Here is a 23,614-nt window from a genome sequence, read left to right on the forward strand (position 1 = left end):
TGATAATTATGATGTAGGTCGGTACATCAATCTGCTGGGCCTGGGCTGGGAATTTCCAGACAGGCACAATTATGACCATGGAGAATACAGAGTTGACCAATGATAAGAAGTTCAACCAAACGGATAAAGGAGGGGAGAGGGTTCGGAGTTGCAAAATGCCTAATGTATGATTCTTTACGGTTTGATTCTGGGTTGTATTCAAGCGGGCGCCATCAACCAGGAGGGTTTAACATCTCCGTGTAGATATAGATTTTTGAGTAACATGTTTTATGCAAACATTGGCCTCTTTTACAGGCTGAAAAAGGAGTGTAATGGCAGAAGAACTTCAGGATTTATGAGTGAAACGAACGCGCAAATGCCGGCTTGAAATCAGAAACGCGATCTTTCCGATTTGCAACCCATTTAACATAAGCAATTTGGTGGAGAGAAGCCAGAACACCAGGCCAATACTAAACAATAGTCTTTCCACTTGAATCATAACGGCATGAAACGGAAGGACGATAAACCGCGCATATCATTCAGAAAGATTCATCGCAGGAAAGGAAGTATTAAAATAGGATAGAATTAAAAGGAAAGGATGCAAGCAGCTAAGGTATGTCTCGAAGGTACAGTTTACCAACACTCTCACCGTAGACACGAGGAAAAAGAAAAGAAATGTATGGGATATCACAAACTCAACTTTAGGTCCCCATTTTTCTTCGACACATTCTATTATTCGAGTAACTGTGCTGCTTCTATAAATCCAGCTTTCCGCGGTTCAAGCAAGCCCAGGGCGTGCCAAGGTGTGGTCTGATTTACTGAACCTGGCTGACAATCTCACTTGCTTTGGTCAAACTCTCAACCATTTGCTGACATTCTTTCCGGCGTCGGATAGTGTATTCGCTTTCGCGGAGTAAGTCGTCGATCTCTTCGGCCTTGTATATACTTCCAAGTAATTCTCGCTGTATCTCATCCTTGGTGAACCTGAAATGGTGTCAGACGGTTCGAGCGCAGATTGGGGAAGAAATTACTCACTGCACAAGATTGAGCATAATGGCTTTGGGGACCATGTCTATCATTGTCCGTTTTACAATATTGTAATAAGAATTTATGAGGAGTTCTGTCAGGACGTTAGATGAGTCAGGTACACATTAAGCTACAATGTACTTACTGATAACCTCAACTTCTGAATTTTCTCGTTCGGAGAGGGTGCCGGAAGCCTTCAAAGTTGGTGGTGGAGGCTCCATTGCAGCCATCTTCTTTTTGTTCTTTGAAGCGAAAAAGCTCCCGAAGAACCCAGAATTTTCGGGCTCCAGAGATGGGCTAGCGGAACGGGGCGGTTGATGGGAGATAGGAAGCGGCTTTCCGGTTTTTGGATCAACCTGCGTGGGTTTGCCAGCATTTTGTCGTTCCTGGATAATAGCCATGGCCTATTTATGCAATAATTAGTAATCAAGTTGCACAAGGGCTGGCACATTATATATCGTCACTTACCCTGTTACCGGTAATGAAGTCAGGATGTCCAGTGTTGACGTAGCACGACTCCATGGCCACAAGATCTCTGACAAGTTTATTGGTCGGATCCATAGCCTTTTTGAAGAATGCTATAACAACTGCATGGAATTTCTCCCTGAGCTGAGGATATCTCCGGAAAGGCTGTTTGTTCAACAATTGGCCAAGAATGCGAACGAGCTCATCAAAGACAAGCGACACACACTTTAAACTAGGTTCCTCTAGTCTTCGAATTTGTTGCTTCACAATCAGCTCAAAAGCTGTTGTCCCGACAAAAAGAGCGGGAGATGAACCGGAAGAGTTATATAGAATGGTGCGAATATCGATGTCCTTCACTTGATCAAACGGATCCACGGCCTTGACCCCGTTGGAATAAAGCTCGTGGAAGACGAAACTGATACGAGCTCCACCTGACAATTCCACGCTAGATAGTTCCTGGTTATTACCATCTAAAACGGTTCTGTACTCGTTGCTGAATTCGGTGATGATATTGAGGACGATGTTTGAAGTGTTACCAAGCATGGAATCGCCCAATTGGCTCAATTCGGAAGAGTATTTTTGCAAGGAGGACGCAATGCGGGCTTTGATGTCGGGAAGGGTTTGTTTAATGTGCATCATTAGAATCTAGCGAGGAACGTGCAGCGGTTAGCAACTGACTAGCACCATCAAAATGAACTCTAGCCTCCATACCAAGTTTAATTTTTTGGCCAAATACGGGGTACCGCAGTACGAGGACTTGCTTCTGTATGCCTTGTGGTTTTCAAAGAAGTTTTTCTCGTGCTCAAGTGCATAGGAGATTGGTCGCTTATTCTCGATGTCTCGTTGACCTCTATTAACCACAGGGACGTAGCCTAACCGTAGCGGGATAATTCTGCCAGCAAGAATATCCACAACATCCGTTCCCAAATCCATAAGATCAACTTTGGTGAGAACACCGATTGTCCGCTGGCCTTCAGGGTCCACCTCGCGAGCCAGTTTCAAACCGTCGGAGTTAGCCAAATCCTGGTTAGCAGCCGTTACGGCAAGAATAATCGCGTTCGGCTTGCTGATATGTTTTAAGACCATTTCTCTTATTTGCTTCTCAATATCTTTGGGTTGATCACCGACCGGCACTTTAGTAAGACCGGGCAAGTCAACCAAGGTTAGTGTCAGCACGTTGGGGGAGTAAATTCGTAAATTAATCGGCTGAGGAGAGATTCCTGCATTACGGCCGGTCTTCGCCTCGGTTTCTCGAACGATTTCCTCTCGGATTTTGTTGAAATCGTAGAATTTCTGACCTGGGATATGCAAGAACTCTCCATACTCGTCGAGATTCGACTCCTTATCGGTGGTCTCAATCTGCTTGTCCTCCTTGATCCCATTTGCCTGTGACTTGACAAGAGCGGGCTTATTGATCAATTGTAGCACTAGCGGTCGTCTGGTTACGATGCCGGATCCTCTGGGAAGACTGTATTCATGACCTCCGTTAGCCTAGCACCACCCCGTTGCGGGTTGGGCCATAGTTCTCCTTACAAATCCCTTCCGACAATATTCTCAAGGACGGAGCTCTTTCCACTTGACTGCGAGCCGACCACGACGATCTGCGGTAAATCTATCGGGTTTTGAACCTTTAGAATTCGTTGTTAGTAACCATCATCCCTTGCGACTTCGGGGGAGGGGGGGCAAACGGCATACTCCGACTGTCGTAAACACATCCTGCAACTTATTGACAAGGGAAATAAGCGATGGGTCATTAACATTTATCCTGTTAGCGAATGCCGTCTATGGTTAGCTATGCACATGCTGGCGGGTAGGTACCTAAGGGGAGGAAAGACTTACGAATAGCCAGTTGGGGATGCCATGCCGGCGAAAACAAGAGAAAGGGTCGAGAGGATCAACCAGGATGCTGGATATTGACAAAGGAGACCTTTAGAGATATGTAATCCAGGCGGGAAGAGTTGTATTGAATTGAGGGAATAGTGAGAGAGAGGCGTTGCGAGGTGAGAGCCAAATGGGTTGAATCCTCCAAGCCGCCGTCCCAAATAATGCCAGTTCACGTGCTGGGCCGGATTTCCACCTGGACACAATTCACTATGGGGATGGTGACGATGATGATGATGATGCAAGGGGCACGACAAGGATTTTAGTTTTCAAATATTCTCGCCTGACTCCTCCGTACTCAAAAGAGTCTTATGAGGGAGAAAAAGGTTGCCTATTAATTTTTAATTAATCCTGCCTGGCTTCGCGCAATTTTGCTGCGACACGAAATTCACTTTTGGGCAGACACAGCTAGTCAGGTTGAAAAAAATAAAAATAAAAATGGTTGCCTTGAGCACCACGAGAATGAGCGGACGCATTTCGCTCCTCTATCTTAATATCTTCACATAGCTATTAGACTGTGAGAAATAGAGCCATTATGCTACAAAAATTCCAAAACTGGATGGCAGATTTGGATTCGCCGAAATTCTACTCATCAGAAACCGAAGCAAACTTCTCCGACATCTCTTGGAGGATTTTCTCGTACTAGAGTAGGAGCGTAAGCACATATTTATGTAAAGAAATTAAAGAAGTATGAGTTTTACCTTCTGTGTGACTGCTTGCTCGTCGTCGGGAACCTCGAACTTCATGTTTCGGAGAGTAGTCTGGATGTCGGCGGTTGCCTCTCTGACTTTGGTCCAGCTCTGACCTTGTGCGATGGCTTTCTGGCTTTCATCGAAATACTGCATGAACGCTTTCATCATGTATTCGGTCTTCCAAAGAGGGCAGAACTGATCATAATCACTGTAGCCGTTCTGCTGTAAGAAATCGTCCTTGATCAACGCAGCGACATCCAAAGTGATCTTGTCCGGGTCTCCCAGAGCGGATTTTCCCACAAGTTGAACGACTTGGTCTAGCTCTTCGGAGTTACTCAGCAATTCCTTGATCTTATCTCGCAGCCGGGGGAACTCGGGGTGCTCCTTTGCATAGAACTTGTCGAGTATGGCAGTATATTTGCTGTAGGATATCGATGTATTGACAGACGGGAAGTGTTTTCGCTGGGCGAGCTTCTTGTCGAGACCCCAGAACACTTGGACAATATTGAGAGTGCTGGAAGTAACCGGATCCGCGAAATCACCTCCCGGAGGACTGACAGCACCGACGATGCTGACACTTCCCTTCCGCTCTGGGCTACCGAGAGCTAGACTGTTTCCAGCTCGTTCATAGAAAGATGCCAGTTTTGCACCGAGATACGCCGGGAAACCTTGATCTGCTGGCATCTCACCGAGACGACCGGAGATTTCTCGTAACGCTTCCGCCCAGCGGGAGCTAGAGTCGGCCATCATAGCGACATGTTTTCCTTGGTCACGGAAATATTCTGCAACAGTGATACCTGTATAGATGGACGCTTCTCGGGCAGCTACGGGCATGTTAGATGTATTGGCAATTAGGCAAGTACGTTTCATGATGGGTTCTTTTCGTCCCTCGACGGTGATAGAGAGCTAGCAGAGTCAGTATATCCAGGTAGGAAACCCCGCTGTGCCGGGAGAGGGATATACCTCGGGGAAATCCATCAAGACTTCGGCCATCTCATTTCCTCTCTCGCCGCAACCAACGTAAACAATGATGTCGCTATTGGAGAACTTGGAAACACTCTGACTGATGACGGTCTTGCCGCATCCGAAGGCACCAGGAATACAAACTGTTCCTCCTTGTACACTTGGGAATAGAGAATCCAAAACACGCTGGCCGACAATAAAAGGCGATTCCGAAGCAAGTTTTTCGTTGACGGGACGGGGAACTCGAACTGGCCAAACATGCATCATGCCATACTCTGTCTTCTTCCCTTGGAATTCGACTTCCAGGAGCTTCTCCTCGACAGTATAGCTACCAGCTTCGGCAATACGGGTAATAGTGCCTCGAGCACGAGGAGGAAGGAGGATCTTATGGTCATGAAACAAGCTGTTCTCGAACACGGTTCCCCAAATGTCCCCGCCCGTGATATGGTCGCCGACCTTGAAATTAATTGGCTTGAAGTCCCATTTCTTCTTTCGGTCAAGAGCTGGAAGGGATATGCCTCGAGGGATGTAAATGCTATCCGAAACGTCAGAAATAGCTTTGAGCGGACGTTGGATACCATCGTAGATCGTTTCCATCAAACCCGGCCCAAGCTCGACGGACAAGGGTTTCCCCGTGCGAATGACAGGATCCCCGACCTTTACTCCAGCTGGAGCGTGAGGGAAAATCCGTTGTTAGCAGAACAAGTTTCTCCTAGGATCTGAGGAGGGGATATTAGTGTGCACCATACCGGTTTCCTCGTAGACCTGGATTGTAGCTCGATCTCCTTCGAGGCGAATGACTTCTCCGACGATTTGGTCATAGCCAACTTTACACTGATAAAAGGTATTTTCATTAGTACCTGTTAGGGATGGTGTATGGATTTAAGCTACCTACCAGCTCGTTCATAGCACAGCCTATCATACCCTCGGCCACGATAACGGGACCGGAGACTGAGAAGACGGCGCCATGATATGCTGCATCTTCCGGGTGAGTGCCTTTAGAATCTTTGGAAGGCATTGTGTGCTGCGAAAGGGGAAGAGATTCGGGTGGAAGCGAAGGCTGAAGAACGGCGTTGTCGTCGTCTGGCACGGACTTGCGACGACCGACACCAACGGGAAGCTGCTTATTGTTCACTTGGGTGGTACGAGACTGTATTTTGGGCGAGACGGTGGTATCCTGGTGAATCAGATCCAAAATTGAGGGTCGACGTTTGAATGAAGGCCGCCCGAGACCTAGCATGCGATTAACGGAGAGGGATCCTGAGGGAGCTCCGGTCCTAACCCATCCACGCAGTGTTGTGAGGTGCAGCCGTGGGATCAGCGGTCCCACCAACGCCGCCAAGCGTCGAGGGCGGATGACAGGATGAGGTCAGCAGCAACCAGCCACTCGCTATCAAGGCGCGGAGTGGATGGCGGACGGCCTCGCGTGGAGCACAACTCCTCTACGGAGTACGGAGTACATGAGAGTACTTCACTGACGATGGAAAAATGTATCAGAGCAAGCAAAACGGCCGCCAACCAAGCCTGGAGGCGTTGTGAGGGCGGCAATCCGGAGAATTATATATGCAGCTGTCGAGAAACTCCCAGGGACGGGAGACGCGTTTATTTACTCGATACGAAGTATGGAGTACTCCATATCGGTAGGACTACGACTGTTTTCTCAAGGGCTAGCATACTCTATACTCGAAGCAGTATTAATGTGTAGTTAACGAAGTCATGTAGAGTGACAGCGCGACACCCACTTTACGACCGACATTGCTCCCTACGTAGAATACAGTATGTAGGCTCTACGAGCCCGCGCAACTCTCCCGCGCCGTGCTAAAGATTCAAAATTCCATGTCTTCCGCCACTTTCCTCTCCAAATCATCGGAATCAAGCCGACGAAGTTTGATGAAAAAAGATGGGTTTCGCGTCGATCGGTGGTAGTGTAAGACCGATGACACGGTGCGGAAAGATATGCGCAAGCACAGAGGTCTCTCCGCGAGGTCCAAAAATAAGATTAATCAATGTTGTATTCCTTAGAATACTTTCAGAGATTAAACTGAAAAGAACAGATACTACACTTGATCTAAGCCATAATGGCAAAGAGAGCTGGAGAAGAAAAGAGAAAAAAAATCAAAAGACTGGCGGGGGTGGAGGGATATTTATACCCTTGGGGCGGTGAAGCTGCTGGCAAAACTGACTAGCCGAGGACTAGTTTCTGACTGATGATTGGTCACCCTTCCTGGTAACCGGAAAATCTTCATGGAGGAAGTTTCTCCGCGTGACTCGGAGCGCTGAAACCATTTCCCGAAACTCTCTGCCCTGGAGGTAGGTACCCTGTACGGGCTTCAGGCTAAGGAGGTCGCAATAGCAGCAGCTATTTAGCACGGCTATCTTATCCAACCCGACAAGTTCCGTTTGCCACATATCATTCTATCATGGGCGATTTTAAGCATCAAGTGGCGGAACCTTTCGTGCAACATAACGCCAAAACAGTTTCTTCGAACTCAACAATACCCTTTTTCTGCCCGGGATAATGAGCTATCCCGTCAAAATGGGTCTTAACAAGGCGAAGCTGACGAGGGATATACGAGTTAAACCAGTGATTTCCTGAGATCTGGGGAGAGCATCATTCGAACTTGGGCGATTTTGCGTCGACTGTACAGAGCACTCCGGACGGAATGAAATGCCAATTTCTTCTCGCCCTGTCGGGGAAAGGTTGCGTAAAGGCCATGCTGCCTCCTGTCAGACTCTGCGCAAGGTTGCTAAAGCCATGCTTTCTTCCCACCCGAGAAAATACTGAGTGATTACACATGCCCACAGGCAGCCAGCCCAGCCCAGCCCAGCCCCGAGGGGGTTGAACTCTCCTGCTCTGCCTGAAGTTCATCCAAACTGGCCTAGCTTCAAAGTTTCGTTGAATATGACCTCGACTGCGGCGGGACTGTTGGGCAGAAACCCATGAAACAAGCACAGGCTCCTGAGGTATACCGGTCATGCATCCCATTCGGCTTGTCATCCCAGCCAAGTCACAGGAGCAGTGGCGGCATGTGAGGGTGCTGACCAATCACGCCGCCGTCATTCTGGTAACTTACATACAGCGGACCCTGTCGGTGCCAGCCTGCCAGGTCAGCTCTGAGAAGCGCACATGGTACTCCGTTTTACAGTACTGTAATGTTTTCGTCTGAAGCCGGAAGAACCTGCCAGTAGCTAGCTAGTATGTTGTTTCGCTGGGAGAATTGGTACGGAGCACAGCGGAGTGAGAATGCTCGAAGGGGACTCCTACAGGGCTGATAATAGAAATGAGGGGGCCTGACCGACAGCGGCGCTCCCCTTTGTCCGCTTTGTCCGCAGTGTGTCGGTGTGCATGACAAGGCATGAGAGCAAGGCACTCTCGCCCCGGTTGCTTCTGTCGACGGTATGGAGCACTTCTATAGCTACCTGTCATGGAGATAATATGTAGATTGCTTGCCGGAGTGAGATCCGGAGGAGAATTTTGTAATCATTATCATATTTCCTTAAATCTGGAAATTACCATTGCTGGGGTCTGTTCGTCGGAGAGCAACAGCTGCGTCTGGCGCACAGTTTGTTGTTCGGGATTATTAAAAATGCGCCAGTGATTTGTCTCCCTGGCATGCATGAGTAAGTTCGTTAGTCGACGATGGAGTTTTGGTTATTTTACCTGCTCCCCCGGCGGCGCCAGCACAGAGTACATCCACCAGCCAGTCCAGCAACCTCAGAGCTCCATCCGGACCCCAAGACCATCTTTCTCCCACTTGATCAACCCAACATATTCATATTTCCCTCGAGTCCGCTCCATAGCACCTCGCCTCGTGGCCGTATCACTACCTCCCTGTATCTCTGACACCTATCCTATTGGGCTTGTTCCACTGTCGTCATTCGGAGATCTTCTCGTGCCGTATACATCCCTCACCCTCCAGAAGGCAAGACTTTACTCATTCTCTCACACCACTCATCTCCCAAAACGCTCTGCAACACAGAACCAGTTTGCTTTGTGCTTGGTGGTCTGGCCAAAGGCTTCATTGAACGCCTGTAACCTCTACGCCCACCTCCCTCCAGCCAAGGTTTAGTCCTCCAAAGCCCCCCACCCCGGTAAGCCTATTCAGCTGGTTCTTTGGAGGACCAGACTGAAGGGCTCTCCAAAACTTCGACCTGGCAGACGAAGCTTCTCCCAATCAACCTGCCTCAGCTGGACCCGACCGCTCGAACAGTGCCTCAAGCCCTCAGTCAGTATACGCTGCTGCACACTCTCACTCGCCCCATCCACCATTACTCTATCTAACATTCGATCCAGCTCCGCACTCGACGTTTCGACCACCACCAATCCTCCATCTCCACGATACTCTGCTGCAGAGCTCCTGAGCCTTCTCCGTTACCCGCCGGAACCCACCACTCGCCGTAGTCATCTTCGACGTCGCCGGGAACCGTCAACGGAGCGAGCGGATATCCAAGGGGGCACCTCGAGAAGTAGCGGTCTAGGGAACAGCAGAGGTGGGCGTATCCCGCCGGAGGGGAGCTCAGAACAAGCACAAGGCCAAGAGCAGGACGATCGGCCTCTCTCCAAACGTAGACGCCTGGAAAACGACAATATGAAGCCCGATGGAGGAGCGTCAGCATCAAGTACAAATGGCTTTTCTCCTGCGTCAAACGGTACTGGCAGCTCGCCCTTCAGAAAGTCGATTACGTCCAACGCCATTAGCGGACGATCGTCAAATTCCTACTCCCAAGCCCAGCCTCAGACGAATGGCTCCACGGAGCCGTCATTGCCGCGCACCTACTATGGACATGACAGAGAGGAAGTCACCAGAATATTAATCCAGAGTCTATACGATCTAGGGTACTCCGAAGCAGCGGCCACACTCAGTCGCGAGAGTAAATATGAGTTAGAAAGTCCGGCAGTCGCCGCTCTCAGAACCTCCGTGCTAGAAGGACAATGGCTCGAGGCGGAGACCATTCTGTTAAGTTCTTTCTTTGAGGGTGTCGAAAACGTGGCGGATGGAAAGCATGCCGTCGGACAACCGCGACATCAAGGGTTGGTCCTGGCCGAGGGTGCCGACAGGAATGAGATGCTCTTTTCGTTGCGGCAGCAGAAGTTTCTGGAGCTGCTTGAGAACCGGGATCTTGCGGCTGCCCTCATGGTACTCCGGCAGGAACTTACGCCTCTTAATCACGACATTGCTCGACTTCATTCACTTTCAAGGTGCTTATCCTAGTGCAACATACTTTTTGAGATGTTCGATTTCCTAACCGCATATAGTTTATTGATGTGTCCCCCTGAAAATCTCCGGGTCCAGGCTGGCCTTGAAGACTCAGTTATTGACTCAAGACGGAAGCTGCTGGCAGAGTTGTCGAGTGAGTTCTTTCGTGGCCTTTGTCTGTTGAGTGTTTCGAAGGAGCCCGGCTGACCTCAAGGGCGTAGAATCTATTTCCCCCTCTGTTATGATTCCCGGACATCGCCTCGCAACCCTCCTTGACCAAGTTAAACAAAATCAAATCAACCGCTGTTTATATCACAATACCGCCGAACCGCCGTCTCTCTACTCTAACCATATGTGCGACCGTAGCCAGTTTCCAACACAGGTCACGCTGGAACTTAATCAGCACACCAACGAGGTGTGGTATCTGGAGTTCTCCCATGATGGTACGAAATTGGCCACGACGAGTAGCGACCGCTCTGTGATCATATACGACACGAGAACATTCGGCGTCATCCACAAGTTGACAGATCACGGCGGTCCTGTTGCTTTCGCGACGTGGAGTCCCGACGATACCAAGTTAATTAGCTGCTCACAGGACTGTAAGGCTCGATTGTGGGATGTGGAGGTTAGCACCCCTTTTTTTTTTTCTTTTTTTTCCCCCTCTATATTTTCCCAGTTCATCGCTAACCATAAGCACTTAGACTGGTCGTTGTCTCTTGACAATCGACCATCACCGCGAACCTGTCACATCTGCAGCATGGGCTCCGGACAGCGAAAGTTTCGTCACCTGTTCTTTGGATAATAAATCCCAGCTATGCCTATGGAGTGTTCATGGTGATCCGCTATATACTTGGGCTGGTTCCTCCCGTATCCGAGATTGTGCCATATCTCCCGATGGCAGAAGACTCATTGCTATCTCAACGGATAGAAGGATCCATGTGTACAATTTTCCGACTCGGGAGGAGGAATACAGCATGCGTCTCGACCTCGACCTTACGTGCATCAACATTAGCAGCGACTCCAGATACATGCTGGTGAACATGTCTGAAGGCGAAGTACAGCTACTCGATATCGAAACAAAGGACGTTGTTCGTCAGTATTCAGGCCAGAAACAAGGCAACTTTATCATTCGCAGTACGTTTGGTGGAGCCGCAGAGAATTTTGTGGTCAGCGGTAGTGAAGGTTAGTCCCGAGATCATGGGTAAAATAGTCCACAAATCGGATCACTGACGATCAGGGTTAGATTCTCGCATCTATATTTGGCACAAGGAAAATTGCATGCTTGTCGAGACACTTGAAGGTCACGCAAAAGGCTGTGTTAACGCAGTGGCGTGGAACCCAAAGGATCCTGGGGTGTTTGCCTCGGCTGGGGATGATCGAAAAGTCAAGATGTAAGTTGCAAGTCTCGGTCCCTGCGATTTTACTGTACATATACTCAATTCATCCCTCTAGATGGACAAACGGTCATACCACGATCCCCACCACCAAGTCCTACGTCTCATCCAATGGATCCACGCGCTCAAGTGCCGTAGGGCTCACTATCAGTCGCTCATCGAGCACACGCTAGCCCGTTTTACAAGCGCAAGAGGGGTCCTCAAAAGGGATCCCCAAATACTCGGATTCCTAAGTCTACATCCTGGATCACATATGCATATTTTTACGACTCTTCTTTCCACATGCGTGATATCATCGGCGCTCACGGCCTCGGTTAGGGTTTCAAACTTTGCACATACCATATTATCAACACGGAGTTTGTCAACATTCGAAATAAGTGCATAAGAAAAGGGGGGTTCGGCTTCCGGTTTAACTTTCTCCGTAGTCATCTCCCTTTGGTTCATCCCTCATGTCTTTTTTTCTCTTGCTACATCTGTTTGAAGGGTTTGCGGTTAGGCTGCCTTCTGCTGGGTAACTATGGTATCTGAGATGAGATCCTCTTTTGAATGTGGGCGGCGGGATGGAGGTCTCCTTTTTTTTTTTCCTGGGATATGGACAAACGTTGCCAAAACTCTTCTGTTTCCTAAGCTTAGCTATCCTCTTGCGCGCGGCTCTTTTTTCTTGCATACCTCAACCTAAGTGTTTGTAGAGAGTAGCAGACCTAGCTAATGTTTTGAAGCCTTAATATTGTTGCTTCTCCAAGATGCGTTTGGGAGATATGTAAATATTTAACTGCCGGGTTTTGACCTAATGGCCTGGTACTGATGCAAAAGCAACCTTGACGACCTTAGCGTCCGCTCCAATATTGTTCCGTTCATATGTACGGAGTACGAAAGGTAAAAGAATATACGGATACAGGGCTAAGAAAGAAAAGTGTGAGAAATATATTTCATTTCTTCAAATCCAGCCAACCCGGCCTGCGCGTCAAACCGAATAGATCGCCACAGAGTATAGGCAAAAAATTCGTTGTAGACGTACAAAAGCATGGTCGGAAACGCTTGAAACCAGAACATTGAGCCCGCCATAGTAGTGTCAAAAAAAAAGTTCATACAATTCTGTTTTAACAAGGCCTTTAAGATAATATAAGGATAGACTCCGGCCGGCCGGGGAGAAAGAACGACATTCCTGTTTTATGAAAATTAAACGAAGTTAGGAATAATGGCGTAAATATAACCTTTTGAGGACCGAAAACAAAAAGCATTGAAGGCACTGAAGGAAGGCGGAATGCAAAAAGAGCGAGACAACGTACTATTTGCCGGGCACCCCCTGTTCCTCCACGATAATTCTGCTTGACTTTGTCGTCTAGAGCACTGGTATGTATTAAATGACGTGTTTGCTCCAAGGTTAATACGGACTTTCTGCTAAAAAACGCATAAGGCCACTGTGTTGTGACGCTGTTACCCGGAAGTGCGGTCGTCCATTATTAGCTGCCGTTCATTATCATTTTCGTACAGTGTTTTGTCGTGAGGGTTGATCGGCCGAATTAACCCAGGAGATCGGCAACTATAGAAGTTAGGATGAGCAAAGTGCGAGTGGTGGGTGTAGGTATTGGCTTACCGTTCATAGGCATTTCATCAATTTGGGTGGAATAATAGAGTTCGATATCCCTCAGAATCCTGACATCTTCGCTTGTGACAAAGTTGATCGCAACACCTTTGCGTCCAAAGCGTCCGCTTCGACCGATCCTGTGAATATAATTCTCACGGTTGCTGGGTAGATCGTAGTTGATAACCAATGACACCTGTTGCACATCGATACCTCGGGCCCAAACGTCGGTGGATATAAGAACGCGAGAATTTCCCTGTCTGAAGTCTTGCATGATGCTGTCTCGCTCCTTCTGTGGCATTTCTCCATGCATGCTTGAAACTGTGAAGTTTGCTTCTCTCATTTTATCGGTCAGCCAGTCAACCTTGCGGCGAGTATTGCAGAAAATAACTGCCTGTGTGATCGTGAGAGTGTCGTAGAGATCGCAAAGGGTATCAAATTTCCATTCTTCTTTTTCCACTGCAATAAAGTATTGCTTCAAGCCTTCCAAAGTCAATTCGTCACGCTTCACCAAGATGCGAACTGGGTCTGTCATAAACTTTGTGGTCATGGAGAGGACATCGTAAGGTAGAGTAGCAGACAATACGACCACCTGAGTTGCGGGGGGAAGGTATCGGTAAACGTCGTAAATCTGTTCGCGGAACCCGCGCGCCAGGAGATCATCGGCTTCATCGAGAACGAGCATCTTAATGTGACGTGTGCGAAGGTGGCGGCGTCGGATCATATCTGCGACACGACCAGGGGTTCCGGATACGACATGCTGACCATGGTCCAGCTTTCTAATATCATCACCAACGTTGGTTCCTCCAATGCATGCGTGGCATTGCACGTTCATGTAGTCGCCAACAGCCATAATAACGTTCTGGATCTGGGTCGCAAGTTCACGAGTCGGGGAAAGAACCAAAGCTGTCGGAATCAGCAAAAAAAAAAAAGAAAAACCGCCGTGCGATCTATAATGGCCATTACTAACCTTGAGTCTCACGAAGCGCGGTGTCAATAACTTGTAGGATGCTAATTGCAAACGTTGCAGTTTTACCAGTCCCGGATTGCGCCTGTGCTATAGTATCGCGGCCTTTGCAGATCTGGACGATGGCGCGAGACTGGATGGCTGACGGTGACTCAAACCCATATGCATAGATACCCCGTAGGAGGTTCTCCTTCAGATGCATATCATCGAAGGTCGGGGCCACCGTTACCTCCTTCGAGGTCGTGAACTCGATCCTCTCTGCGTTTCGTCAGCTTGGCGCAAGCTCCATACTATGGGGAAACGGGGTTGGGGCTTACCATCTGCGGTTCTATCGAAATTGTCCGCCATCTTTTCTGCTATAGGAGAGGAACTTCTGTTGAGGCTGAGGTAATGCGATAGGTAAAAACAAGACGAATTTTCGGCGAGAAGACAGCGGCGTGATGGGCCAACTGCTCTTCCAACCTTTGAGCTGCGAGGAAGAGAATTTTGGGGCGATTCGAGCTTGTCACGTGACCAGACGCGTTCAGCTTCAAGAGTAACTTTTGGATCGACGGTGGTGCTCTAAGCAGGGCGATGGCGTTGGCTGCCCCATAACTATTTTATTCTTCACTTATCAAGGGATTCTCATAGACCCCGAGCCGTCAAAATGCGTGTGGAAGATCAAAGATTCATTCACGAGGATCTTGAGAGACTTGAGCAAGGCATCAGCGACAGAATATCAGAAGAACCCCGGAATGTGAGTGCTAAAGGGTTGTTATACGGTTGTTATGTGCTGACGACCGAATGCAGATACGGGAGCGCTTAATTAGAGACCATCAGATCGCCGGATTCCTCGATCGGATACAAGGACAATCACAGCGGCTTCTTGATATTTATAACGATGCCGACGGCCTTCGCGCAAAGGAGGTCCAGGCCATATCTGCCGGTGACCCGTTCGAAGAATTCTATAAGCGTTTGGAGGACATAAAAGATTTTCATCGACGATATCCTAATGAATCCGTTGAAAATTTGGAGCGAGCCTACAAAAGACGACACCCTGCGGAAGGTGACCCGTTGGCATCGGAGATTGAGCACATGTTCACGGGGGAGGAGTCGTACGGCCAATTTTTCGACCTAACCATGCTCCATGAGGAATATCTAAATCTTCCTGGAGTTAAAAGACTGACGTATCTCCAATATCTCGACCAGTTTGACCAGTTTACCCAACCACAGCTGCCGATCAAGCGAGAAAGCAAATTAACGGACAAGTATTTCAAATACGTGGGGAATCTCGCTAGCTACTTAGAGGACTTCATAAAACGAACCAAGCCGCTAGAACCGCTCGACCAGCTTTTCGCCGATTTTGATAAGGAGTTCGAGAAACTCTGGGAAGCCAACCAGGTACTTGGTTGGGAAGAGTCAACTGCGACGTCGTCTGCTCCAAAAACTGAAGGGATGGGTGAAGGTATTTGGTGTGCCGATTGCGAAAAGGAATTCAAGAATGAAAATGTCTACAAAAATCACCTCACGGGGAAGAAACATATTCGGGCTGCAGAGGCGCGAAAGGCAAATGGCGCCACTAATGACGAAAGCTCACGACCCAATGGTGTGGGAGCCGCCGTTACTCGTTTGAAGGAGAAGGCGATCGCTGAACGTGAGTATCGGGTTCAGGCGCTTGCAAAGTCCCTGCAAGATGAAAGACAAGCAACACGCGTCAACGTCGAGCGCAAACAGGGAATGACCGAACGAGAACGGCAGATGGAGCTGGAGGCGCTCATGGCCGATACTGGCGATGTGGGAGTGCTTCGACGTGATGAAGAGTCTGAGAGTGATAGCGAAGAAAAGATATACAACCCTCTGAAGCTACCTTTAGCCTGGGACGGAAAGCCCATACCATACTGGCTCTACAAGCTTCATGGTCTAGGGGTGGAGCTGCCTTGTGAAATATGTGGTAATTTCGTCTACATGGGCCGGCGCGCTTTCGACAAACACTTTTCCGAGGCTAGACATATATATGGCCTAAGATGCCTTGGAATCACACAACAAACCAGCTTGTTCAGAGAGATCACCAAGATCGAAGATGCCTTACGCCTCTGGGAAAAGCTCGAACGGGACCGAAAGAAGGAGAAGGATTCCAGAGACAACGTTGTTCAAATGGAGGATGCCGAAGGAAATGTTATGCCAGAACGTATCTATTATGAGTGAGTATCCCATCCGCCTTACCCATTTGCAGAATGGTGTTTTCCGGATAGTGCTAATACATTTACAGTTTACAAAAGCAGGGTATCTTGTAAATGGTTACAGGCTCAGCTAGATTTTCTGGGGCAGATTGGCTGCCGGGCGCTGGGGACCATTTGGAGGTTCAGGCGTTAGTTAACTTCTCTATTTGATCTCCAAGTTTATAAAACATCATTGCTTCTGCATCAAACCTGTTCTGTGTTATGTTCACTTGTTGAATTTGTGTGCTGTTGTTGGCTTTCTCTGCAGTCGCTGCCTTTGTTCCCTCCTGATCAGAACCACGGTAGGTTCCTTGCCTGTGCCGGTTTATTCCCACAGCAGCCTGGAGCCCTTGATAACTATGTCACGTGTTCTGGTGTTGTGTTGGCGGCGCAAAACTCTTGGTCGCTCGCGTCTCCCAATCAAAGCATCAACTCAACCATGATAACACATTTCCTGCCTGATCAGGCTATCCATTAACCCCACTGAGATTTTATGGAGTTGATAATATAAAGAAAACATAATTAAAGGATTGCAAACATTGATTCTACAGAATTTTGTCTTCTCCTTTTCTTTCAGCTCAAGTTCGGGGTCAAACACTGGCCGGTTTCGGTAATTGGGGCAGCCAGGCACCAAGGCTCCGGTAACGCCGGGGTCAATGGTTGCCATCTCTGCACAAGCTTCTTGATTATGGGCTTCAAGTTTTCATATGTCTGTGATCTCCTATCAAGTCTGGATAACAATCGGATTGCGAAGACAACCTCAGAAGCAAGAAAGAAAGATCCGGATGTCTCTACGGTCTCACAGTGGTTTGACAACTACGAGAGGAAAATACACTCCGGGGATACCGATCGTCTTGCTCTTCTCTCTTGTATCTTTCCGGAAAAGCGCCCGGAACGTGTTTTTCGGCTACGAGAGCCATCGTTGACAAAGATCGTTGGACGATGTCTCCTTCTTGGTGCCTCGAGAAAACAGGAACTAGATCGGTGGAGGGAGAAGGGCTGGGGAGACCTGGGGCAATGCGTTGAGTACGTTATGCGGCAGGCCGAAAATTGCCTGGAAGGTCAAGATGAAGTCACCGTTGAAGAAATCGATCTTGCCTTGGCAAAAGTTGCATCTAGATGCCGGTTCTCCGGACCAACAGCCCGTTATCAGTACTCTGCTGTGGGTGTAGACGAAACTCTGTCCCCTATTTTTCGAAGGTTGTCGAGCCGAGATGCGAAATGGTTTACGAGACTGATTCTCAAGGATTTCAATCCCGTCACCATCCCTACCCAATTGATCCTTCGGCATTTCCATTTTCTATTGCCAAAACTACTCTTTTTCCAGAACTCGCTTGAAGGCGCTTTGATGTTTCTAGCCAAAGAGCCCATAAATTCTTTTCCGCCGCGTCCAGAGGCTCACTACGCTGATCTTCTGTCAAAGCTTGCGCTACCCCATCTTAGACCTGAGGTTGGATTTAAGACCGGCAGGGCTGATTTCTTGAAAGCAAGGAGTCTCAAGCATTGCTGTAAAATGGCGGATGGGCGGATAATGGGCGTCGAGAAGAAATATGATGGAGAATATTGCCAAATACACATTGATCTCTCAAAGGCAGACAGTATGCGGATATTTTCAAAAAGTGGGAAAGATTCAACCAGGGACAGGCGAGCCGTCCATAATACGTTGAGAAAATCCCTTCGAATCGGGAAAAATGATTGTCGTTTTTCTACCAGATGCATTGTAGAATGTGAAATTCTAGTGTGGAGCGATCGTGACTCCTCGATTCTTCCGTTTCATAAACTTCGGAAGCATATCACTCGGTCTGGTTCGTTTATTGGAATTGACAATGACTCCCAGTATGTGCTCTCAACGCAAATATTGAAATGCTAGCTGATATTCCTTAGACCCGACGCTTCTGAACACTTGTATCTGGCCTTTTTTGATGTGTTAATGGTTGATGACGATGTGTGTTTGTCTAAGCCCTACCGTCAACGTCGCCAGATTCTCCAAGATATCGTTGACCCAATTGAAGGATACTCAGAGTTAGCCCAACAACAAACGATTAATTTTTCACATCCTGACAGCTACGAGCTTTTAAGGGATGCAGTCGCCATGGCTGCAGCCCTAAGATGGGAAGGTCTCGTTCTCAAAGGAAGTGATGAGCCATATTTCCCACTATTCGAAGAAAATGCAGATGTCAACTTTGGACGTTGGATTAAGCTCAAGAAAGAATACATTCCGGGTCTTGGTGACTCTGTCGACTTTGCACTTATTGGCGCGAGATATGATGCCCAGGATGCTCTCCAATGTCCGAATGTCAAGAACCTTTCCTGGACATCATTCTTCGTTGGATGTCAGGAAGGAGACAACCAAAACTTGAGCGTGAAAACGAGGAACTATCGAGTCATCGACGTGCTTGGTCGCCATAACATTAGCCCAAAGCTCATGCAGACTCTTAACCAGCTCGGCCAGTTCCAGGCCTGCGAACAGGGCTCGGAACCATGTCCATTCTCTATCAGAATAGACCAACCTCAAATCCCAGAGATGGAGGTCTTCTTTCGGATTCCATTCGTGGTAGAACTGGTTGGAAGTGGCTTTGAACGGCCTCATTGCGCGAGGTACTTTACGCTGAGATTCCCTCGGCTACTGAAAATCCACTCGGACCGTGGACTGGATGATGCTGTTTCTTTCGAGGAGCTTCAACAGCTTGCTGAGGCTGCTCGTGCCGTGCCTGTGGAGCAGCTATCGCAAGAAATCGCTATTTGGACCGCGAAGCTAGATGCAAAGGACAGCAAGCTGGAATACATCGTGGATGATTCTGAAATGTCCTCTGCATCTTCCGATTCGCCTGATAGAATTTCTTCTGAGACTTTGAACTTTGCCATGATGGGCCTAAATGAAAGCTTTATCGATAATAGAAATCATATCGATATCCCATCATACAAGTTGGTTTCAGCTCCGGTACCTCCAGTTCAACGACAGGGCCTGAACTTTCCAGCAATTCGGACAATGAATTCTCACTCTCTAGAAATAGAGATACATAAAACATCTACAAATTCTTTACCCTCGATGAATATCTTGCCTGACAATACACAATCCACATCTGCCGTGGAAGATTCTTTTCGTTCTACAAACGCCTCTTCTGGGTTTTTAACCGACCTGAAAGCCTCTTCAAGAAAGACAAATAGACACAATAGCCCGGGAGAAAATATACCTAGCGACCCAGTTACAATCCCAACCTCGCCATTGTCTCCGAACGAACTTGCAAATTTGGAAAATAAACCTCGAGTTTTAAAGGGAAAAATTTCGGAACAGCCAACAAAAACTCAGTCTTGGAACACATTCACTCAGTCTCACTGTGTTTTATCGAAGAAAGCTAGACAAGGAAGTCCGCACGCTGCATTCCAAGAAGACAGCATCCGGGTAAGTGTCGAAGGTAATGGCCTCTTACATAAAGCCCCTATGTTCCTCAGCCCTGGCATTTCGAAAAAGGCTCGTCACTTGGTAGACGTGTGTTTGAAGAAATTAAATCGGTCGTCAACTTTGTCAACTTTGAACTTTTTCGATGAGATAGCAGCATCCAGCATGAAAAATCTTCGAATTAGCTCAAAATCTGCCTCACTTCCGTCCCGCTACGGCATTGTGATTGTCGACCCCAAGAATGGTGATGCAAGTGACGTCGCCTCGGACATCCAGACCATTGGGAATGGGCTTGCTAAGTGCCGACGACAGGGGCGCTTATTGGGTTCGGGAAAGATACTTTTTGTGCACTGGAAAATCCTGCATTTGGCTGTAAGCTGCCGCACCAGGTCCCAAAGGAACTGGGACTCATACGGCAAAGCAATATTTGCTGGCTGTCTCAAATGGGGTTATGGTGTGCCAACTCGGCAACGGCATATGCACAATGCCTCTCTAGAGAGTCGGCAGCAGCAGCAGTCAAAGCGACCTCAAGCGGAAACGGATGTTGTCGTGAGCATGGATTGGAAAGAAATACTGCCTTTAGTGCCGGTGGACCATGGTTAGAACCGGGTTATGTCGGCATTCAAACAGCTTGTTACGATGTTGTGACTAGGCAATGCGGAGGTATAATCCACATCGACACGTTTTACGATGGTTCACAGCTGGAGTACGCATTGGATAGATAAGGGCATACAATGTCGAGTATGGAGCGTGGAGCATGGAGTATGGAGTATGGAGTATGGAGTATGGAGTATGGAGTATGGAGTAAGGATGTGAAGAATGGGAATCATAAGGGTCACTTTTGAAGGAATAACATCATCTTATAATAACACATTTTAATTAGTTCGGGTTGGCTGTGATCCAACATTGTTTGTATGTATAGCATTAGGTTGCCACTGCAATCACCATCAATATAATAAAATAATAATGTCTGATTAACTTCATTTGGAGGATCATGCAATTTATGGGCATATATATAACGCTTGGATGTTTGTCGTCGATAGACAATCGAGAAGTATGTCCATACATCCTTTTTGGTACGCCGTCGCTTAAACCCAGATATAACAACGGGGAATATTCCATACATGCTCCAGAAACTCGATAATAACACCAAACATTCCATTCTACAGGTAAGATTTGCCCATTCTGTCGAGCCTGGTCGAACTTAGCCACGGCCTTCTCTCCTTGCTCTCACATCTCTCATCAAAGCCTTTGCTTCCTCTATCTCCACTCCATCCTGACACAGCTCGTTGGCCAACTGCTCCGCCCGATCTAAATCATTATGCCGCAGCGCCCATCTCGCTAACCATAAACGAGCTTTACTCGTCGCGGCGGTTACTCCAGTGCCGGTCGGCTCTTCGTCCATATCGTCATTATGGTGCGTAAATGCGGACGTCCGTCGAGAGGCGGACATCGCATCATCTTCGGCATCATCGTCATTATCTTCATCATCATTATTGCCGCCCATTTGGCCCGTTTCCTGTTGTAAGGTGAGTTCCATGTATGCAGCCGCTTCTTCTTCGTCACCTAAACGCTCGTAGAGAGTGGCGATTTGGTGCAAGGTTTCTGGATCAAGAATTCGTCGTCCAAAGGGGGTATTCCCTGGGCCTCCAGGAGGAAAAGAAATCCCAGCAGCACCACTATTGGCAAATGAGTTAAGCGTAGAACTGCTACTATCATAATAGGACCCGGCGGCGAGAGCGCGCTTGAGGGCACGGATGCTCTGGTCGGCCCGGCCCATTTTTGCGTAGCATGATCCGACCGCTTGCCACATTTTGGGGTCGTATGGACGGAGTGCAGCGGCTCGTTGGTAGTAGAAAAGAGCATAGAAGGCCATATCGAGAACCTCGTAGGCTTGACCTAAGCCATACCACGCCCGATAGTCCTTCCGATTGACGTCCACGGCTCGTCTATAGGATTCAATGGCCGCGTGCGTGTTTTTCATTTCAATATACTCATGACCCATAAGCGTCCACGCGGAAAGAAAATTTCGATCCAGAGTGAGAGCACGTCGAAAGTACATCACGGCCTTCTCGTGCTCAGATTTTAGAGAGTAGTAGTTCCCGACAACGCAACAGGTTTCCGGGCGAAATTTATCTGTAGCGGTGGCCATCTGTGCTACAAACGCAAGTTGGGGTCGAGCACCCATCACATATAAAATATTAGAGTAATGATCGAGGCCATCTAAACGGTGAGGATGGCTGATGAGAAGTTCTGAAAACAAATGCGAGGCCTCCTCGAAGTCTGTGTCCGACTCCACTTTAGTAATGCGAAGGGCATTCTAAGACGAAATTGCGAAGGAGAACATTACCTTTCGAGTGATAATAAAGCAGGGCTCGCTGAGTTTTGAGGAACGCACTTGAAGGAAATATGCTTTCTAGCTCTGTAAGCGTGTGGTAAGTGGCCTCTGTCGCTTGGTAGAGCTCCTGGCTTGAATAAAGATGGAATATTAGGGTCATTATATTCTGTGGCAATTTTTCAGCCACACGTTTTAACTGCCCGGCAGGAAAGTTAGACAAGGCACAAAGATAACAGGGAGACCAAGTCACATACATCATCTGTATTAGTTAAAAGATCGTTCAATTCTTGCCAGGCTCCCCAGTGGAAGGGATATAAGTGTACACTCCTGATCAGCCATTTCTTCGCATCCTCGTCGTTTTTAGCTTTCAAAAGAATTACACCGTAGAGATATTCCAGCCATCCCTGGCCACGGGATTCGAGGCCTCGTTCACGGCGATCTGAAAACCAGCCTTCGAGCCCTTGGGCTAGAGCATGTAGCTCACGATTCACTGTCATTCCCCCATCCGCTGGACCAAGAACCATTTCTGTTTCTTCATCTTTCCGCTTCTCCCCTGCCAGATACTTGGCATATAAAGCTAGGAAGAGGGACTTTTGGCTTAGCTTAGGGAACGGATTCTTGGATGCAGCTCTTGCTTGATGAGCGCCAAGTGATATAGACTTCTCCTTTCCTTTATGAGATGAGATATTTGGCCTTATTTTTGATGTAGAAGTGGGTGGTCGCGGAGCGAGAGGAATAGAGGACATCGAGGGAGGGAGAAAAATAGCTGCGCAACGGTCATATTCGCGAGTATCAAAGTATGCTTTGGCAAGAATGTATTTGTGAGCCTCTCGAGCCTCTAACGCTGCCTCTTCAGGGTCAGCATTGGTTAGAAATGGGTTCTCGGCGACGGATGGGGAAATATCCATTGGCGAGTCTGGCTCTGTGTCTGCACCATCGCTAAACTCGTCTGCGGGGATCAAGGAATCGAGCATTTCTGCAGCCCTTAAGTATAGCGCTCCAGTTAGTCGTGCAAAAGCTTCAGCAAATGTATCATGGAGCAAAAAACCTAGCATACCATTTTGCGGACTGGTACAAACATCGCTCGGAGCACTTACGAGCGGCATCTTCCAGCCGATACCGCAGCTCTTGGATGTTGTCTTCGGTGAAATTTGCAGCCATTGTGAGAGGTTTAGAAGCCAGATACCGCAAATCCAGCTATATCAACTGCACTGGGACCATCGTCTGCCCGGCCCGTTGAGCACAAGCACGAGGAACGCGGCGGGTTTGAAGTGTCGACAAGCTTGGATGGAACGGGGATTGTGCGACGGGGAAGCTCGTATGCGTTTGCAGGGAGCAGTCGCAGGGCGTAAGCTAACAGCTATAAAAATCACCAGCCTGTCGGCAATAACCCCATCAAACGCAGGTTCACAAGCGATATTCCATTCATGCTCAATTCAGCATCGAGCGATTCTCACGCAGTGTACGGAGTAAGAGCCCGTTGGAAGTCGTCGAGGCAAACATGACAAACACCAGGAACAAACAGTCC

The 23,614-nt window shown here is 48.2% G+C and overlaps 8 protein-coding genes across 8 annotated transcripts; 4 read left to right on the top strand and 4 right to left on the bottom strand.

The window, feature by feature from the left end:
- Window positions 1-197: 197 nt before the first annotated feature.
- CIMG_06446 (vacuolar sorting protein 1) lies at window positions 198-3,604 on the bottom strand. The gene is made up of 8 exons (XM_001242549.2): window positions 3,310-3,604; window positions 3,166-3,235; window positions 3,004-3,098; window positions 2,182-2,938; window positions 1,474-2,115; window positions 1,151-1,409; window positions 1,015-1,099; window positions 198-963 (listed from the first exon to the last, which is right to left on the bottom strand). Exons 1-8 carry the CDS (start codon window positions 3,330-3,332, stop codon window positions 795-797), a joined length of 2,100 nt encoding a protein of 699 aa, XP_001242550.1. The 5' UTR covers window positions 3,333-3,604; the 3' UTR covers window positions 198-794.
- A 196-nt stretch (window positions 3,605-3,800) lies between these two features.
- CIMG_06447 (V-type proton ATPase catalytic subunit A) lies at window positions 3,801-6,257 on the bottom strand. Its single transcript, XM_001242550.2, has 5 exons — window positions 5,902-6,257; window positions 5,756-5,840; window positions 5,007-5,674; window positions 4,053-4,949; window positions 3,801-3,993 (listed from the first exon to the last, which is right to left on the bottom strand). The coding sequence occupies exons 1-5, from the start codon at window positions 6,244-6,246 to the stop codon at window positions 3,937-3,939; spliced, it is 2,052 nt and encodes a 683-aa protein (XP_001242551.2). The 5' UTR covers window positions 6,247-6,257; the 3' UTR covers window positions 3,801-3,936.
- Window positions 6,258-7,378: 1,121 nt separating this feature from the next.
- CIMG_13057 (uncharacterized protein) lies at window positions 7,379-8,277 on the top strand. The gene is made up of 2 exons (XM_001242551.2): window positions 7,379-7,749; window positions 7,812-8,277. Exons 1-2 carry the CDS (start codon window positions 7,670-7,672, stop codon window positions 7,948-7,950), a joined length of 219 nt encoding a protein of 72 aa, XP_001242552.2. The 5' UTR covers window positions 7,379-7,669; the 3' UTR covers window positions 7,951-8,277.
- Window positions 8,278-8,755: 478 nt separating this feature from the next.
- CIMG_06449 (WD repeat protein) lies at window positions 8,756-12,340 on the top strand. The gene is made up of 7 exons (XM_001242552.2): window positions 8,756-9,232; window positions 9,301-10,206; window positions 10,264-10,358; window positions 10,426-10,829; window positions 10,906-11,386; window positions 11,448-11,595; window positions 11,657-12,340. Exons 2-7 carry the CDS (start codon window positions 9,596-9,598, stop codon window positions 11,769-11,771), a joined length of 1,854 nt encoding a protein of 617 aa, XP_001242553.2. The 5' UTR covers window positions 8,756-9,232; window positions 9,301-9,595; the 3' UTR covers window positions 11,772-12,340.
- A 31-nt stretch (window positions 12,341-12,371) lies between these two features.
- CIMG_06450 (ATP-dependent RNA helicase FAL1) lies at window positions 12,372-14,577 on the bottom strand. The gene is made up of 5 exons (XM_001242553.2): window positions 14,468-14,577; window positions 14,154-14,408; window positions 13,196-14,089; window positions 12,888-13,141; window positions 12,372-12,763 (listed from the first exon to the last, which is right to left on the bottom strand). Exons 1-4 carry the CDS (start codon window positions 14,496-14,498, stop codon window positions 13,122-13,124), a joined length of 1,200 nt encoding a protein of 399 aa, XP_001242554.2. The 5' UTR covers window positions 14,499-14,577; the 3' UTR covers window positions 12,372-12,763; window positions 12,888-13,121.
- A 168-nt stretch (window positions 14,578-14,745) lies between these two features.
- Window positions 14,746-16,885, top strand: CIMG_11752 (splicing factor 3a subunit 3). The gene is made up of 3 exons (XM_012358675.1): window positions 14,746-14,886; window positions 14,940-16,330; window positions 16,399-16,885. The coding sequence occupies exons 1-3, from the start codon at window positions 14,797-14,799 to the stop codon at window positions 16,421-16,423; spliced, it is 1,506 nt and encodes a 501-aa protein (XP_012214098.1). The 5' UTR covers window positions 14,746-14,796; the 3' UTR covers window positions 16,424-16,885.
- Window positions 16,886-17,036: 151 nt separating this feature from the next.
- Window positions 17,037-20,473, top strand: CIMG_11753 (ATP-dependent DNA ligase; the record flags this gene model as incomplete). Its single annotated transcript, XM_012358676.1, has 3 exons — window positions 17,037-18,184; window positions 18,233-20,346; window positions 20,379-20,473. 3 exons carry the CDS (start codon window positions 17,037-17,039, stop codon window positions 20,471-20,473), a joined length of 3,357 nt encoding a protein of 1,118 aa, XP_012214099.1.
- Window positions 20,474-20,699: 226 nt separating this feature from the next.
- Window positions 20,700-23,450, bottom strand: CIMG_06452 (cell division cycle protein). Its single transcript, XM_001242555.2, has 4 exons — window positions 23,144-23,450; window positions 22,341-23,070; window positions 22,099-22,282; window positions 20,700-22,031 (listed from the first exon to the last, which is right to left on the bottom strand). Exons 1-4 carry the CDS (start codon window positions 23,245-23,247, stop codon window positions 20,953-20,955), a joined length of 2,097 nt encoding a protein of 698 aa, XP_001242556.2. The 5' UTR covers window positions 23,248-23,450; the 3' UTR covers window positions 20,700-20,952.
- Window positions 23,451-23,614: the final 164 nt, after the last annotated feature.

This window comes from Coccidioides immitis (genome assembly GCF_000149335.2).
Source record: "Coccidioides immitis RS genomic scaffold supercont3.2, whole genome shotgun sequence".
Classification (NCBI taxonomy): Eukaryota; Fungi; Ascomycota; class Eurotiomycetes; order Onygenales; family Onygenaceae; genus Coccidioides; species Coccidioides immitis.

Excerpts from the sequence above, each read along its gene's own strand:
- CIMG_06446 (XM_001242549.2), bottom strand. The coding sequence starts at position 3,332 with ATGGCATCCCCAACTGGCTATTC. Across the intron at positions 3,099-3,165 it reads ATGTGTTTACGACAGTCGGA|GTTCAAAACCCGATAGATTT; the intron begins GTATGCCGTTTG and ends CGAATTCTAAAG. Across the intron at positions 1,410-1,473 it reads ACTTCATTACCGGTAACAGG|GCCATGGCTATTATCCAGGA; the intron begins GTAAGTGACGAT and ends TTGCATAAATAG.
- CIMG_06447 (XM_001242550.2), bottom strand. The coding sequence starts at position 6,246 with ATGCTAGGTCTCGGGCGGCCTTCATTCAAACGTCGACCCTCAATTTTG. Across the intron at positions 5,841-5,901 it reads GCTGTGCTATGAACGAGCTG|TGTAAAGTTGGCTATGACCA; the intron begins GTAGGTAGCTTA and ends ACCTTTTATCAG. Across the intron at positions 5,675-5,755 it reads CCAGGTCTACGAGGAAACCG|CTGGAGTAAAGGTCGGGGAT; the intron begins GTATGGTGCACA and ends CTCACGCTCCAG.
- CIMG_13057 (XM_001242551.2), top strand. The coding sequence starts at position 7,670 with ATGAAATGCCAATTTCTTCTCGCCCTGTCGGGGAAAGGTTGCGTAAAG. Across the intron at positions 7,750-7,811 it reads CCTGTCAGACTCTGCGCAAG|GCAGCCAGCCCAGCCCAGCC; the intron begins GTTGCTAAAGCC and ends ACATGCCCACAG.
- CIMG_06449 (XM_001242552.2), top strand. The coding sequence starts at position 9,596 with ATGAAGCCCGATGGAGGAGCGTCAGCATCAAGTACAAATGGCTTTTCT. Across the intron at positions 10,359-10,425 it reads GCTGCTGGCAGAGTTGTCGA|AATCTATTTCCCCCTCTGTT; the intron begins GTGAGTTCTTTC and ends TCAAGGGCGTAG. Across the intron at positions 10,830-10,905 it reads CTCGATTGTGGGATGTGGAG|ACTGGTCGTTGTCTCTTGAC; the intron begins GTTAGCACCCCT and ends ATAAGCACTTAG.
- CIMG_06450 (XM_001242553.2), bottom strand. The coding sequence starts at position 14,498 with ATGGCGGACAATTTCGATAGAACCGCAGATG. Across the intron at positions 14,090-14,153 it reads CGCGCTTCGTGAGACTCAAG|CTTTGGTTCTTTCCCCGACT; the intron begins GTTAGTAATGGC and ends TGATTCCGACAG. Across the intron at positions 13,142-13,195 it reads TGATGAAATGCCTATGAACG|TTGCCGATCTCCTGGGTTAA; the intron begins GTAAGCCAATAC and ends TAACTTCTATAG.
- CIMG_11752 (XM_012358675.1), top strand. The coding sequence starts at position 14,797 with ATGCGTGTGGAAGATCAAAGATTCATTCACGAGGATCTTGAGAGACTT. Across the intron at positions 14,887-14,939 it reads TATCAGAAGAACCCCGGAAT|ATACGGGAGCGCTTAATTAG; the intron begins GTGAGTGCTAAA and ends GACCGAATGCAG. Across the intron at positions 16,331-16,398 it reads CCAGAACGTATCTATTATGA|TTTACAAAAGCAGGGTATCT; the intron begins GTGAGTATCCCA and ends ATACATTTACAG.
- CIMG_06452 (XM_001242555.2), bottom strand. The coding sequence starts at position 23,247 with ATGGCTGCAAATTTCACCGAAGACAACATCCAAGAGCTGCGGTATCGG. Across the intron at positions 23,071-23,143 it reads TTGTACCAGTCCGCAAAATG|GGCTGCAGAAATGCTCGATT; the intron begins GTATGCTAGGTT and ends GCTATACTTAAG. Across the intron at positions 22,283-22,340 it reads TTTTAACTAATACAGATGAT|TTAAAACGTGTGGCTGAAAA; the intron begins GTATGTGACTTG and ends CCTGCCGGGCAG.